General features: G+C 46.1%; 1 protein-coding gene across 2 annotated transcripts in view; it reads right to left on the bottom strand.

Moving 5' to 3' along the window:
* The window catches only part of LOC135540122 (receptor-type tyrosine-protein phosphatase gamma-like), a 327,471-nt gene that overhangs the window by 39,951 nt on the left and 271,469 nt on the right, over positions 1-16,051 (bottom strand). For both annotated transcript variants that reach the window (XM_064966521.1, XM_064966520.1), the window contains exons 7-9: positions 12,531-12,688; positions 6,410-6,602; positions 2,112-2,296 (exon numbers count right to left, since the gene is read on the bottom strand). In XM_064966521.1, the coding sequence (XP_064822593.1) occupies positions 2,112-2,296; positions 6,410-6,602; positions 12,531-12,688 (536 nt within the window). The remainder of the gene's footprint in view (positions 1-2,111; positions 2,297-6,409; positions 6,603-12,530; positions 12,689-16,051) is intronic.

Raw genomic sequence — 16,051 nt, 5'->3', positions numbered from 1 at the left:
AAAAAGTTGTGATTGTCCCTGAGCTCTAAAATAGCAAAATGTATCAATTTGCATGAGATTAGCTACAAAAAAATTCTCTGCCCCATGGCAAAATAAAAAAATGATTGGGTTGGGGGTGGACCTTTGCTCAATTCATGTGAGGGGGAGGGGGCGCCGTGAAACTGCGCTATGCCACTGGCGCACACACGCATTAAAATATAAATTCTGTCGGGGCAGGGGTGCATGGATCCTGCTGCACACTGAGTGGTTGATCCAGCAGAACAAAAGGAAGATGTGTTTGGCACAGCGAATTTCCCTGCTCACACACGCAGAGAGACCATCCATGCTCACACTGACATAGCGAACGTCCGTGCTCACACACACACACACACAGAGAGACCATCCATGCTCACACACACAGTGATTGTCCGTGTTATCCATGCTCACACACATAGCGAACGGCCGTGCTCACACACACAGAAGGTGGAATCGTCTACAGAACACTTCACATAAACCCATCCAGCTAGCAGACACACCATTGTCTGCTATAGAGAAGAAGTGTGTGTACACCTACTGTACACTTAGGTCGGGTGGCGAGAGCAAACAGCAATAAACATGCACACACACACATACTTAGATGAGTTCTGGGTACCTTCCTGGAGAGGTCACACACCTTAGTCTAGAATACTACACAACACAGCCTGCCCCTTGACTCCAACACAGCACAGAGGGCAGAGGTCAAAGAATGAAGGTTAGAGCAGGATGGGAGAAATAAATGTTCCCTCTTCCTCTCTCCCTCTGTCTCCCTCTCCTTTCCTGCTTTCTGTAGACAACAAACAATGGGTTTACCACAGTCTTGAGTGGTATGATTGTAGCAAAACTGTAGCAACAATGTATAACCTATTTTTAATTAGGATTTAATGTAAATCACCCTGGGCTGAATATGGGTGGTAGAGACAGGCCTAGGTTAGCCAATACCTCACCTCTCTCTCCCTTCCTATTTTCTCTTTATGGTGGACGCATTCCAGATGACACGCATTCATTATCCCCACGGCGGGGAGATGGCGGTCCAATCCACCACTAAATGCATGAGGAATGGCTATTATCATAAGTCACATTCTCCGGTGTCCGATCGCCAGGGAGGGCTCGCCGCACAACTACATTTTACGTTAAGTAAATGCGTTTGTTCTCCCCTCACCACCACCATCTCCTCCTTGATTTACGCAAGTTTCGCACAGTTTAATTCAGTTAAGGATGTGTCTGCCCTGTTCCCGGTGGTGGAGAGGGCTGTAAAGACCGACGGCAGGCAGGGCTGGAGTGGTTTAGTGGGCCTTTCCATGGATTCTGACGACAGGTTTCATAAAGCCTGGATGTGCCATGCGCTCCCTAATGTGACCCGCATAGTGGAGGTGCCCAGGGAGAAGACAGAGAATTAAAATGGAAATGACATTCTGAAAGAAAAGGAGGAGAGATGGAGGGGGAGAGGGAGAGAACAATAGAGAGAATGAGTGGGAGGGGAATGATGGAGAAAGAAAGCGAGAGAGAGAGAGAGAGAGAGAGAGAGAGAGAGAGAGAGAGAGAATGAAACGGAAATAGATGGAGCTTGAGAGAAATAATAAAAAGACTGAGAGAACAGGAAGGAGTGATGAGAGGAGGAAGAATGGCTGAGACGAGAGTGGCTGTGGTACATGAGGAGATGATATTCCGTTAATAACGGGCAGCCCTCAAAGAAAAGAACCGCCAAGTCTCTCCTCTGTTCTCTCTTCCGCTGTCCCTTGTTCTCCCTCCCTCTATCAGCAGGCAGGAATCCCTCCCTCCTGCTCCTTCTCATTAAATCCCAGCCCCCATTGGAACACAATGGCAGGATATTAAAAGAGCTGTGGGTGTTTAAAATGCCAGCGCTGCTGCTCTGGGGGGTGGCTCTTCACCTTACGTTGACGTTTCACAGTGCTTGTTTCAAGGTCAAACTACCAACAGTGTCACTACAGTAAGTCTCCACATGCAGTCTAATATGCAGCCAATTTACCATAATTTGTCAGTCGATCTCATCAGTTTCTGTACTGTCACTGTGTGTGGTAAAGTTATGTGTGTGTGCCTGTGTGTGTGTGCGGGTGTGGTGTAGAGTAACTGACCAGTTTGTGTTGGCTGTCGGTGACATGCGTTTCCTCGTAGGACTCGTCGTGTTTAGTCCAGCTGTAGGAGATGAGGAAGGAGATAATTGGCGGATGGTAGGTGAACTCTGGCCGGGTCCATCGCACCACCAGGGCCGTGTGGTTCAGATGCTGCACCTTCATGTTGATGGGAGCACTGCTGCACACTGCGAGAGGGAGGGAGGGAGAGAGAGAGAGGTGAGGGATGGAGTACGGGAGAGAAATGAGATGGGAAAAAGAAAGAGGAGACTGTGGTCCCACAACAATCTGTAATCTAAGACAAAGGAGGATAGGAGAACCCACGACACACACACGCAATGGACACCCAGATATATGTACGGTATACTCTCCAAACACACATACGGTACATGTAGACACTTAGCCAAGGATGATGAGGAGAGAGACGTGCTGAGGAGAGAGAGATTTGTGTGTTAAGAGTGCTTTGAGGCAGTTGTGTCAGGGAGTCATGGAGTCGTTCCACCAGACAGTAGTATCGGTCTGAGGGCTAACACAACACAGGCGCTCATATATACCATCTTCCAGGCCTTCCATCTTGGTTTCATATCTCCCTATTCCCTATGCCTCCATACAACATGAAGCTGATTTGCTAAGCAGTGGTGTTGTTTCCTCATATGGACACTAGATGTCTCTGTTTGACCAGTATGAGCAGAGTCCCCCAGTCCTCAGCCCTGCATGGCGTTCACATGGCGTCACAGGCAGCTCCATGGCTCTGTAGTCTCCACAGCAGAGGGGTTCATCACTGGACATGTCAGCAAGCTGAAGACATCACTTCAATAATCAAACCCTGTTTTATTCAAAGGGAAGTTTTACGGAGATCTGCTCTATTTCTCCCATAATCCCCTCACCTTAACAGTCATCACCACCTAGTAAAGGCAGATGGATGGGACTGAGGAACCACATACTGCCTACAGTTTAATCATCAGCATCAATATTACTAATATCCCGAGGATGAATATAACACATGATCTAAACAAACTGCATTGATATGTGTGAGTACACTATATTTGTGGAATGATAAAGTACGCATAACAACAGCCTATTATGTATGACTAAATTCATTAGTCATAAATAGCAGCAATGCGGTTATCAATGAATATCCCGATGAATAGTCCCATGTAGTTTGGCATTACTAAAGTGATTAGTCACTCCCTTCTCCCCCTGTACTGCTGCCTGGCTGGGCCAATGGAACCTGTTTGACCTCCACACACACATGGTGTCCTCTAGATAACACCCAGCTGTGGTGGGTCAGCCTGCACTGTCACTCTCTCTGCGCGCACACACGTGTATGTGTGAGTGAGAGAGAGAGAGAGAGAGAGAGAGAGAGAGAGAGGGGGAGAGAGAGAGAGAGAAAGAAAGAAAGAGAAGTGAATGTGAGGTAGTAGGTAAGGGGTGTCTCTGTGATGAAAGGCATAAGAGGATATATCCATCACCCCTCCCAGGCCCCAAAGCCCCTCAGGACTCTATGATAGATTGGAGCGTTAGCACAAAAGAGTACACACACACACACACACACACACACACACACACACACACACACACACACACACACACACACACACACACACACACACACACACACACACAAGGGACAGGTAGCGATGGCAAAGGATATCAATTCTTTCGTTCTGGCTACCAAAAGAAGAGAGGAGGTCTCTTAAGAGATGTGAGAGGCAGTTTAAAGGAGGAAGGTGATCTGTGGACCATGCTGGTAGATGAATGGCCAATAGAAAGGAGTGAGAGAGCCAGCTACCTGGTGACTTACTGGAACCTCAGAGTTTCAGGAGGTTACTCACACACCCGTGAGTTAATAACTGTGTAATAACTATACAGTAGTCTACAGTGGACAGTCTGTGCCCTGTGGGATGTAATACCTGACTTAACCCCATGGTCAGAAACCCTACTCAGTGTGTAGTGATGATGAATACTGACCTGTGTATGTGTTACTCCAGGGCTTGGCATCCCCTTCCTTGCCGTCTCTTCAAATCCTAACTAGGGAAATGGATCCAACCCTAGACCCTCCATCCCCTTCTAAGCCCACTCCAAACCCTTGTGTTTCTGGGACAGATCAGTTCTGGGTTAATTCACCCCAGCTAAAGACATGGGTGCTCATTTCATTTCTTAGGTTTCAAGTCCTTGCCTCTATTCTTGGAAGGAACAGCCATCACACACTCTCCCTCCCAATTATCATCCACCCCTCCCTCTATTCCATCACTGTGCCACCAATCAATTCTCCACGCCCATAAATAAAATAAAATAACTAGTTTGATGGATGATAAAGAAAATCTCCGAAACATTAGTTATTTCAGGGCACTTCAATTTATAATTGTGATTATTACTGAGAGATTGGGCTCTCCAGGAGCTAGTAATGCTTCCTGATTTCCCTTTGTTTCATTAGCAGCCTTCCTACAGGCCAGCAGGCTGTGTCCAGGTGACAGGAGAGAATATCTCTCTGACCAGAGGCTTACAAGTTGCCAGTCCTTCACTGCATTGTATAACTTTCTGCTTTGTGTTTCAAGGGTAGATGGGATGAAGTAAAGGACTTCCAACGCACGCACACACACACACACACACACACACACACACACACACACACACACACACACACACACACACACACACACACACACACACACACACACACACACACACACACACACACACACACACACACACACACACACACACACACACACACACACACACACACACACACACGCAGAGTGCTTTTCATTGGGCTGGAGGTAGAGTTAGGCTACAGTCTGTCCTTCATTTGGTGCGATTGAGTCATTTGTCAGCTGTAATACTCAGGCTATTAGGAACATTGCTGAACTGTCATGTCCCTTTTCTACAGGGCTCCTCAACTTTGAGAAAAATGATGATATTACAATACGATTGTGCTTTCCCGTGTCGGACAGTGTTCGACACATTGAAGTGCACACAGGCACACACACACACACACACACACACACACACACACACACACACACACACACACACACACACACACACACACACACACACACACACACACACACACACACACACACACACACACACACACACACACACACACTCACACACACACACACAGAAAGTCATTGTGTGTAATGCAGCAGGCTGTGTAGTGGAGTGAATAGGTGGCATATGGCCCATCGTTCAACTTTGAGAAAAATGATGATATTACTGTTTGTCTTCACTCTTTGCACACAGGCACACACACACACACACACACACACACACACACACACACACACACACACACACACACACACACACACCTCCTCTCCTCTCCTCTCCACTCCTCTCCTCTCCACACACAGAAAGTCATTGTGTGTAATCCTGTGTAGTGGAGTGAATAGGTGGCATATGGCCCTCTCCTGTTTGTCTTCCTTTCCTCCTCCTCTCCCTCTCCTCTCCTCTCCTGTCCTCTCCTCTCCTCTCTCCTCTCCTGTCCTGTCCCTCTCCCTCTCCTCTCCTGTCCTCTCCTCTCCTCCTCCTGTCCTCTCTTCTCCTGTCCTCTCCTCTCCTCTCTTCTCCTGTCCTCTCCTCTCCTGTCCTCTCCTCTCCTCTCTTCTCCTGTCCTCTCCTCTCTTCTCTCCTGATCTGTTCATTTCTCCCCTCAGTCTGACAGATGCACCCCCAGCAAATGTGCACAACTGCAGCTTTCAAGGACAACTCATATTGCCTGTGTGCATTACAGTAATGTGTGTGGGTCCATGTACAATGTGTGTGTGTGCGCATCTTCATTTTTTATATTGACATTAAATTCTGAGGTTGGAGACAGAAAAGCAGCCTGGTTGGTGTGGTCATGCAGCACAGACAGATGCTAGCTGACTGTGTGAGAGGGTCGCAGGAGTCTTCAGGCATGTAGCCACACACACTCCCTGACATGTTATAAGACATAATGTACTAGAACCAGTAACGAGCCAGTAAAAGACTGGCCATTGGTGGGCCTCCCAGTACTGTATGGCAGGGGAGTAACACTCCTCATTTGTCCTAAACCACCAGAGAATATTCCAAAATGGCAGTCATGATATGTTGGATTGTACCTTAGGGATTCTGAGGCATCCGCATTTTGGCATAACCAACAGTTCACTGGAGAGCAACAATGTGCAGTGCTCCAATCCGTGAATTGAATTTGACTCTGAAAACAAAAGCAATTATGTTTCTCTCCTCAGCATTACTTAGAATACAATTAACATGGATTGGACTGTAACAAGGATGCACCGTATCCAATGGTGTGTGAGGTCCCGCCCTACCTTTGGATGCCTCGGTTCCATACGGGTTTCCCAGGCTGTCCGTCAGGTCAGGTAGCCAGGCGTCTCTGACTGCGGACTTGAAGACGTCACGATTATCGAGGCTCTGGATTGGCCGGAAGTTACTCCTCAGGTACTCCACAGACTTCACATGGTCCTGTTGCTCTGTAGTGAAGATGGAGTAGAACGCCTCCAGCTAAAAGAGAGTGAGAGAGAGAGAGAGAGAGGTAGAGAAAGAGAGAGTGAGAGGGAGAGAGAGAGTTAGAGAAAGAGAGGGTGAGAGAGAGAGAGGGGTAGAGAAAGAGAGAGTGAGAGGGAGAGAGAGAGGTAGAGAAAGAGGGAGAGAGAGGTAGAGAAAGAGTGAGTGAGAGGGAGAGAGAGAGTTAGAGAAAGAGAGAGTGAGAGGAAGAGAGAGAGTTAGAGAAAGAGAGAGTGAGAGGGAGAGAGAGAGTTAGAGAAAGAGAGAGTGAGAGGGAGAGAGAGAGTTAGAGGAAGAGAGAGAGAGGGAGAGAGAGAGTTAGAGAAAGAGAGAGTGAGGACGAAGGAAAACACACGCATTAGGGAGGAGAGAAATTACTACATTTTGAGGATATTAAAACCTCTGACATCATTTGAACTGTTAATTTGTTCATGGCATCTTTCTAGCAGCTCATTTTATCCTTTGCCCATACATGTACAGTATAATGATGTGATCTTGTTCCTAGCTGTAAGGCTGTGGGGCTGTGGGGCTGAGAGGCATGCAGGGCCAAGCTAGCCCAGCCTAATCAGTAGGAATAGTGTTCTTGAGGCAAACATAAAAACATGACCAGCTGTCCCCCTCCTCTCTTCAACCCAGAATAACCATGCTTTCTGACCAGGTGCTAGAACCCAGGGAATAATCATAATAATCTGTCGAACGGTTTAATAGCTGCCGTTTCAGATGATGAAAGTAATGACTGGGAGTATCTGTCCTTCAACATCATGATGGCATGCTAACGGCTAAAGAAACAATGTGAGCTGAGACTGCACATGTAAAAAGAAAAACAGTCGATTTAGAGTGAAAATGGGTGGAGAAAGAGAGAAAGAAGAAAGATATATAGATAGATGGCTAGATGTATGGAGGAAGGGTCTCATTTCCTTAGTGTGTGAGAGGTTGTGGGATAAACAAGTGGTCGGTTTGGTTACAGAGTGAGGGTTGGAATCATAGAGATCCTATCAATTAAAGAATTAATTCCTAACTCTATGGTTGGAACACTTCCCTGTCTGCTCAGCTCTCTGTCTGTTTACTAAGCAGACTGAGACTGGAGGCCTGGGGAATACTCAGTCCAATGACTGCCCCTCACATTGGCTGTGGAGGGTAAGAGTGTGTGTGTGTGTGTGTGTGTGTGCGCGCGCACCACAAATCTCTTTCATCTGACATGATAGCAATGGTGTGTTCCATCAGAATGGAACATATTGTACCTTCTATTCTTTGCCAGAACACCTGTAATCTAAAGTCGGCCATGTCCTTTAATCTACAGGCTGCATTAGCCATAATGGCTGATCTGTTAAATATGGTAGCCTCCAGCCCTGGCACAGAAAAGCCCACGCCAGGTCGTGTCAAAGCAATACGCTGCTCTCCACCAAATCTCTTAATCAGACTACAATCTTCTAATCCCTAATATGGCAACACCCCCTTAAAAAACAGGTTATTGGGATTTGAATCACTTCCAGGTCTGCCAAAGGATTTCTTTGTGTGGAAAGCACAGCGCGATTGAAGACTAATCCTTCCAGGAGTGACATCACACACGTGCACACACACTTCTGTGAGGGGTGAGAAAGGCCTCTGTGATGGGGAGAGCAGGGGTTAAGTGGCCTGGCATGGTAACAGCCGTTACAGCCTCCACACACACACACACACACACACACACACACACACACACACACACACACACACACACACACACACACACACACACACACACACACACACACACACACACACACACACACACACACACACACACACACACACACACACAAGATCCAGATGCTACGAATGGAAGCATATTAGGCGGTGCTGTCGCTGTGGAATAGCTGAGCATCGATCTGCTGTAAAAGCCACCCCTAAGCTACGTCTGTCACTCCCAATGACCTACTTCCACCACTGATCAAGAACAAAAGACAAAGACTGAAGGAGGGATCTAAAAGTAACACAAGAAATGGACATTACAATAACGAGGTTATATACAGAGGAGAGAGAGATCTTAGAGATAGAGATAGAGAGAGATGTTAGAGTTAACTTTCAGAGAGATAAAGACATAGACAGACAGGGGTGAGGGAGTACACTTTCTTCTTTCCACGTTCTTTCATCTTGGCCAACTAAGTTTTTTTTTTTTTAAACCACAGGACGGAAAAAGTGGTATAGACATCAAAGCCGAGTTAAAAATGTTAAAAAAGACTGACTAAATGGTCAGGGGTAAACATCCAGAGGATAGAAGATATGAACAATAAGGTTAAGGGATCCCACTGAAGGGAAGGAAGGATGTGCTGCCTGGATGGATAGAGCATCTGCTGAAGTCACTTCCCCTTTAAGTCCCCGTCCTGCTCATTGCATGACTCAAACATCCCCCAGGTTTTGTGTCGATGAAATAAAATCAATCAAATAAAAATGTATTTGTCACATGCGCCGAATACAACAGGTGTAGTAGACCTTAGCGTGAAATGCTTACTAACAAGCCCTTAACCAAAAATGAAGTTCAATAAATAGAGTTAAGAAAATATTACAAAATAAACTAAAGTAAAAAATAAAATAAAATCTAAAAGTAACACAAGAAATGGACATTACAATAACGAGGTTATATACAGATATATATACAGGGTACCAGTACAGAGTCAATGTGCGGGGGTACAGGTCAGTCGAGGCAATTTGTAAAGTGACTATTGATGGGTTCTGACTTATAAACGGGAAAATATTAAATATTCTTATCCATGTCACTGAGGGAGAGAGGGCAATAGAGAACATTTACATTCTGTCAGGATATGTTATTGTTAGCCATCCTGGATCATATGGGAGGAGAAGAGACACAGTCTGGTACAAGTCAACAGGACAGCCGTGAGTTGGGGAGGAGTGAGGATTTTGGGCAGAGGTCATGTTAGATTAAGTGCGGAAGAACATACATCACTAATCTTCTGGATAGCAAACAGGGGTGTATTTGCTGTTCAGATGTGTAAGGAGGGGCTCAGATCATGAGAAAGGGTTAAATACTAACGTTTGTGTGAATATGTTTTTTGTCTTATGCAGCTGTATGACCCAGTGGGTGAATAAACTTGGTTTAAGCTTTACTCAGCATCTGTGACTCTGTTACTCCATTTAGTTAGAACCTAACACTATGCATATAGTAGTGTTGAAACAAAGGGGGTGGGGGGGGTGTCAATGTAAATAGTCCGGATGGCCATTGTTCAGCAGTCTTATGGCTTGGGGGTAGAAGCTGTTAACGAGCCTTTTGGTCCTAGACTTCCGGTACCACTTGCCGTGTCGTAGCAGAGAGAACATGACTTGGGTGACTGGAGTCTTTGACAATTTTTGGGGCCCATCACCTAGTATATAAGTCCTGGATGTCAGGAAGCTTGGCCCCAGTGATGTACCCACTGTTGTACGGTCAGATGGCGAGCAGTTGCCATACCAGGCGGTGATGCAACCGGTCAGGATGCTCTCGATGGTGCAGCTGTAGACATTTTTGAGGATCTGAGGATCCATGCCAAATCTTTTCAGTCTCCTGAGGGGGAAAATGTGTTGTCATGTCCTCTTCACAACTGTCTTGGTGTGCTTGGACCAAGATAGGTTGTTGGTAATGTGGACACCAAGGAACTATAAACTCTCTACCTGCTCCATTTCAGCCACATCGATGTTAATGGGGGCCTGTTCGGCCCTCCTTTTCCTATAGTCCACAATCAGCTCCTTTGTCTAGCTCACAATGAGGGAGAGGTTGTTGTCCTGGCAACACACTGCGAGGTCTCTGACCTCCTCCCTATAGGCTGTCTCATGGTTGTCTGTCGTCAGCAAACTTAATGATGGTTTTGGAGTCGTGCCTGGCCACACAGTCGTGGGTGAACAGGGAGCACAGGAGGGGACTAAACACGCACCCCTGAGGGGCCCCAGTGTTGAGGATCAGCGTGGCAGATGTGTTGTTGCCTACCCTTACCACCTGGGGGCAGCCCGTCAGGAAGTCCAGGATCCAGTTGCAGAGGAAGGTGTTTAGTCCGAGGGTCCTTAGCTTAGTGATGAGCTTTGGGGGCACTATGGTGTTGAACGCTGAGCTGTAGTCAATGAACAGCATTATCGCATTGGTGTTCCTTTTGTCCAGGTAGGAAAGGGCAGTGTGGAGTACAATTGAGATTGCGTCATCTGTGGATCTGTTGGGGCGGTATGCGAATTAGAGTGGGTCTAGGGTTTTCGGCATGATGGTGTTGATGTGAGCCATGACCAGCCTTTCAAAGCACTTCATGGCTACAGATGTGAGTGCTACGGGGTGGTAATCATTTAGACAGGTTACCTTTCCTTTCTTTGGCACAGGGTAGCTAGCTAGCTTCCTGCCTCTCAGGGAAGTCCAAACAATACTTCTTATACCAGGAAGGTCTGTAGAGTCGCAGTGAAATAACACCATTGTATATTCCATATACATCCCAGAGTATTATTCACTGTTGACTGGATCTCAGGCCAAATCAAATCATCCAAAAGGTCAGGCTCAGAGTTCCTCCATGCTGCTTTTCATCTTCTCTACTCTGCCTCTCCGCTCTCTTATAATTCAGATGATGACAACAGACAAATCCCATCTATTACCCTGCTATGGGACACCTGCTGTCTTCTGAGGAAGCAACATTCACCGTGAGCTCCCATAAACACCCTATTGTAAAGGGGCAATCTGCAGTTGTCCACCTATTTCTGGACATTAATTAATGATATGTACCTATTGATTCTTGAAGAATATAACTTATAAATGCCTCATGAGCTTAGTTCAACTGTCGTACCCCATCAGAACCCAAAATATAAAGCTTGTTTTACGCCAATGTCAGTAAATAACGTAAATGTAAACAAACACTCTATAGCCTCAAAACATTGTTAGAACTATAATGTTTCATATGATGTATGGTCAGTCCTTGCATCCAAAGCTCTGTCCATGAATTTGAGAGTGGTTAGATTTCTCTAGCTCCATCCCTCAACTTTTTACCAAAACAGTGGTGGGGATGACAGTTTGTTATTGTTTCAACTGCAGATGGCCTTTTAGAGTTGTATGTCTATGTGAGTCTTATTGCTAGTCGTACTGTGCATGCAGCTGCTATGACTGCCCACCTTTCTGCTAGCATTTGGGGGTACAAAGACCTATGTACCAGTGTGCCATTTTGCATTCAGCACTAGGACTATGCTCTTGCCTATGGGTGGTTAATCTTCAGCTGAGCTCTATGTAGCAGCCAGTATGTTATCTAGCCAGACAGTATGTAAGGGGAATATGAAGCAGGCTAACGGTAAGCTAGTGGTATTCAAGTGGTATAAAGCTGTATCTAGGAGTGACCTATCTTTCTGTGGGCCCAGAGCCAGGCAGCTCCTCTCTTCCACAGCTCCAGAGCTGTCTGGGCCTTGACTAAGCTCTGGCAGATAAACATGTTTAATGCAGACCCACAGAGCACGGTGACAGGGGGCAACGCTCGGCCACCCCTCAACACCACAGCTCTATCTCTCTCTCCCTCTCTACCTCTCCCTCTCCCTCTCTACCTCTCCCTCTCCCTCTCTGTCCCCTTATATAAAGCCAATACTTCATCCACATTTGGCATCCTCCAGTCACACTCTTAAGCAAACTCATTTGGCCTCATTAGTATGTAAGTCTGCCAAATGTTCACTGGACTGTTGGGGAGGAGAGATGGGGAGAGGAGTGGAGAGAAGGGTCATGTGAGGACAGACACTGCACCATCACATTACTGACAATGTCTGTACCAACCCAATCACAAATGCAGACATCACACATGAGGTATGTGAGCAAATTACAGCTCCTGGAAGAAAAGACATCAGTGTTTGTGTGTGTGTGCGTGTGCGTGTGCGTGTGCGTGTGCGTGTGTGTGTGTGTGTGTGTGTGTGTGTGTGGCGCATTTGAGAGAGACAGTGACTCACCTGTTTGTAGGAGAGGAACACAGGTCTGTTGAAGACGATCCACTCTACCACCTTGCTGCAGGGTGGGGTGGTGAGAGAGCCTGTGTAGCGATAGTAACCCCCCAATGATGACGGCAACAGATCTCTCAGAACAAAGGGCTCCAGGAAGGTTTCTTTCTCTGGGGGAGAACAAGCACAGGGACACAAGGAATCAGTATCAACCATTCAGTCACAGCCACATACACTCTACACATGTAGCATACTGAATGTCCATACTGCAATGCTAGAGAATGAGAAAATGTATTTATTGATGTAAACAGTGTCAAGGGGGAAGATGTGTTCCCTTTGTCACTGAATCATTGAGTATAGTATGGCCCTCTAGTGCTGATGCAAGTAGTCAACCATTTTGGCAACTAATCAATACCATTGATCTCCTCTAAGAATTATTCAACCAGCCCTGAGTCAGAGCTCACGTGTGTAACCACTGGATCTGTCCCCAGTGTCCCAGGCTCCATCAGAACCCAAAGTATATTTTGGAATGGACCACTCAAGCTTTACACAAATATCTGGTGAATACAATGGATGGTAAAACCAACCCAATTCCCTCCAAAATCCTGTTGTGATGGCAACGCTTATCAGTCAAAGACAACAATGGCAGCCCAACACACACCCAGGGTAAAGATAAATGTAGCTGGGGCAAACCTCTTGTGCCATAAGAATGAGGTGTTCCCTCCCAAATAGAGATAACAGTATAAATAACCTAAAAGATGGGGCGAAGAAACAAAACAGAATGGCTATATGAATCCTCCTGCCCCACATTTTTAATACATAACTAAACTTGGAATCCTATTGAGCAGGGATGAAAAAGAGGCTTAGCGTGCTAGCAATGCGTCGCGGAGCCGCATCAGATTGGAAGTGAATGGGAGAGCTGGGGGATTAAAGCCAATGCTGCAGAATAGAGGACAGAGGCAGGCACAGTTGTAGGGAAGAGGCTATACTGTTACCACCACAGCTGTACCACTAGCTAGGCTCACATACAGTACTGTAGTCTACTGTACTGTAAGCTATTTCAGCCTTTATAAATTAATTGCCAATCAGGGCTGGAGAGTGCTGAGTCAGTGGAGACTTCAAAGCCACTGTAAGACGCTGAATTAATGGACTTGTAATTTGTGCCATTGAGAAGCGGGGAGTTCATTTCAGTACTGTCACAGGAGACCACTGAGAGGGAATGGTTCACTGGGTAAACAATGATGCTGACACTGGGCCATGTACATATACATACATTGCATGCAAGAGAATACAATGACATACATGTACAGGGTTAGGGCAGTACAGTATGTCACCCAATCAGCCCCCTCTCTATACCTCCTTCCTATGCTGCATCCAGCCTTGAGACACTGCTGTATCATACAGCTAGGTCGTATAAATTAGTAGATACACCTGAATCACTCCTAAGTCTTCATATTATGCCCCAGTACCTTTTCACAGTTCAAATCACCATGTCTTTAGACAGAAAAAAGACTGTGGCTCATTGCACTTTTACAATGTAGCCTTGGCATGTGTAAATGGGCAACGACTGTACTGAATGTACCTTACACAGTCTCCTGCACTCATCTAGTGCTTTTTCAAATAGGAAATGAAGGAACAAAGGATTTTCCTGGTTCTATTAAAGATTAAAGCCAGACGACTGAGGTCATTTCAACTACATATATGTGTTGACTGACCCCAGCTTAAATCCACTCGCAACTCTGCCTCTTGCACAAGAGAGCTACACACACACACATGCACAGACACACGCAAATATGCACACACACGCACATGCACGTACACACGCATGTACAGATACTCAGAACTGTGGCTCTCAGCACTTGGCATCTCCTTATATTTGTCCCGATTTGTCTCTTTGCGCTTAGATTGTGTCCCTGCCCTTGCTGTATAATTAAATATTAAGACTAAGTAACATAGGAACCTAATGGATGATTACTTGAGCAGACAGATTTCCTGTCGCACAGGCTTGTGTGCTTAAAATACCAGCAGAATGAACTCTGTCGCAGCGATGCTAATGTTGCAATTAAAATGCCTTCCTTTGAGCCACAGGGAACACACAGAGCCATTGAAAACAGAGGATTGCTTCACAATGTTCTCACAGCAAATACTCCTCTGACACTTATTTTCTTCAAACTATTGTCTAATTGTTTAGAACGTAGCGTGTGTTGCTATTTGTGTGCTGGAAGTTTGTGTGTGAGTTTATTAGTATGCATGTGTGTATGATAATGCTTAATTCAAATCCATACATCTTGAGATCCTCTTTCCTCCATCTCCCTCCTTCCCTCCCTGTCCCCTCCTCGTGTGGAGGCAACAGAGCTGAAAATACATCTCTGAAATTCACAACAGCAGGAGACAGGCCCGTCAGCGGGGGAGGGAAGGGGGAGACTGGGGAGGCGGGGACCCCACGGTCATATCTGTCTCTGATAAAGACCCCCCATAACGCTGCCTGGCCCTGGGCAAGCCACAGCCTGCCTCACCCTCCCTGCCTCTTCTCTCCCTCCCTCTCCTCTCCAGTCACATTCCCTCCCTCCTCCTTTCCTCTCCCAACACACTCCCCCCTTTCCCCTAATCTCCCTCACTCCTCTCCTAAACTGCCTCCTTTCCTCTCCCACATTCCTTCCTCCTCCACTGCCCTCAGTAACTACACTCGGTTACCCTAAAAGCAACGTGAGGATGAGGATTGTATCATCATAATCATCATGCAATATAGTTCCCGATTTTTCTTTACAATATCGATATAGTTCTGTCTGTAAGCTACAGCTGTTAATGTATCACTATGTCAAAGTTACCCAGCCTTTCTACATCAGTGAGAGCTCAGTGAATCAAAGGCTAGAGCAGTCTTTATCTTAGCTTGTCGAGTGCCTTAAGCCTTCACCCTAATAACAATCTTAGTCCTGTCAGATTTAGCAGCTTTATCTGACATCAAACATTCACCCAACTATAATCACTACACCAGGGACACACCCATATCCCTCTGGACTCATATAGACAAGGCTTTAATTGTCTCTTGCAGATCTGCAAAAAAGTGTAGTCAGAACCAAGTTTAATATTCCTAATTTTGTATTTTAAAGTTAATATTGGCATAACTATTTGGCAACTCTATTGGAAAAAATGGCATTGACAAAGCAAAGGTCAACCAGAAACATGGTAACCAAGGTACAACACAATAACCCACTCAAGAAGCCAGCATGTATAGAATAATAAACTCTACAGCAGGGTGTCAAGCTTATTCCATGGAGGGCCAAGTGTCTGCTGGTTTTTGGTTAATCCTTCCAATTAATACCTACACAACTATGTGAGGGGAGTTTTTTACTAAACAGTGACCTTCATTCCTCAATCAAGTGCAAGGGAGGGGTGAAAACCAGCAGGCACTCGGACCTCTATGGAATGAGTTTGACACGTGTGCTCTACAGGGTGATTTCTCATGAGAGCCCAGCAGCTTGCTATGCTTGTTATAGGGCATTTGTTAAGACTAGGCCTGGGCAGCTCTTGTC

The sequence above is a fragment of the Oncorhynchus masou genome, chromosome 5 (genome assembly GCF_036934945.1).
Source record: "Oncorhynchus masou masou isolate Uvic2021 chromosome 5, UVic_Omas_1.1, whole genome shotgun sequence".
Taxonomy (NCBI): Eukaryota; Metazoa; Chordata; class Actinopteri; order Salmoniformes; family Salmonidae; genus Oncorhynchus; species Oncorhynchus masou.
The sequence above is the reverse complement of the archived record's forward strand: the minus strand, read 5'-3'. Positions and strand labels throughout refer to the sequence as shown.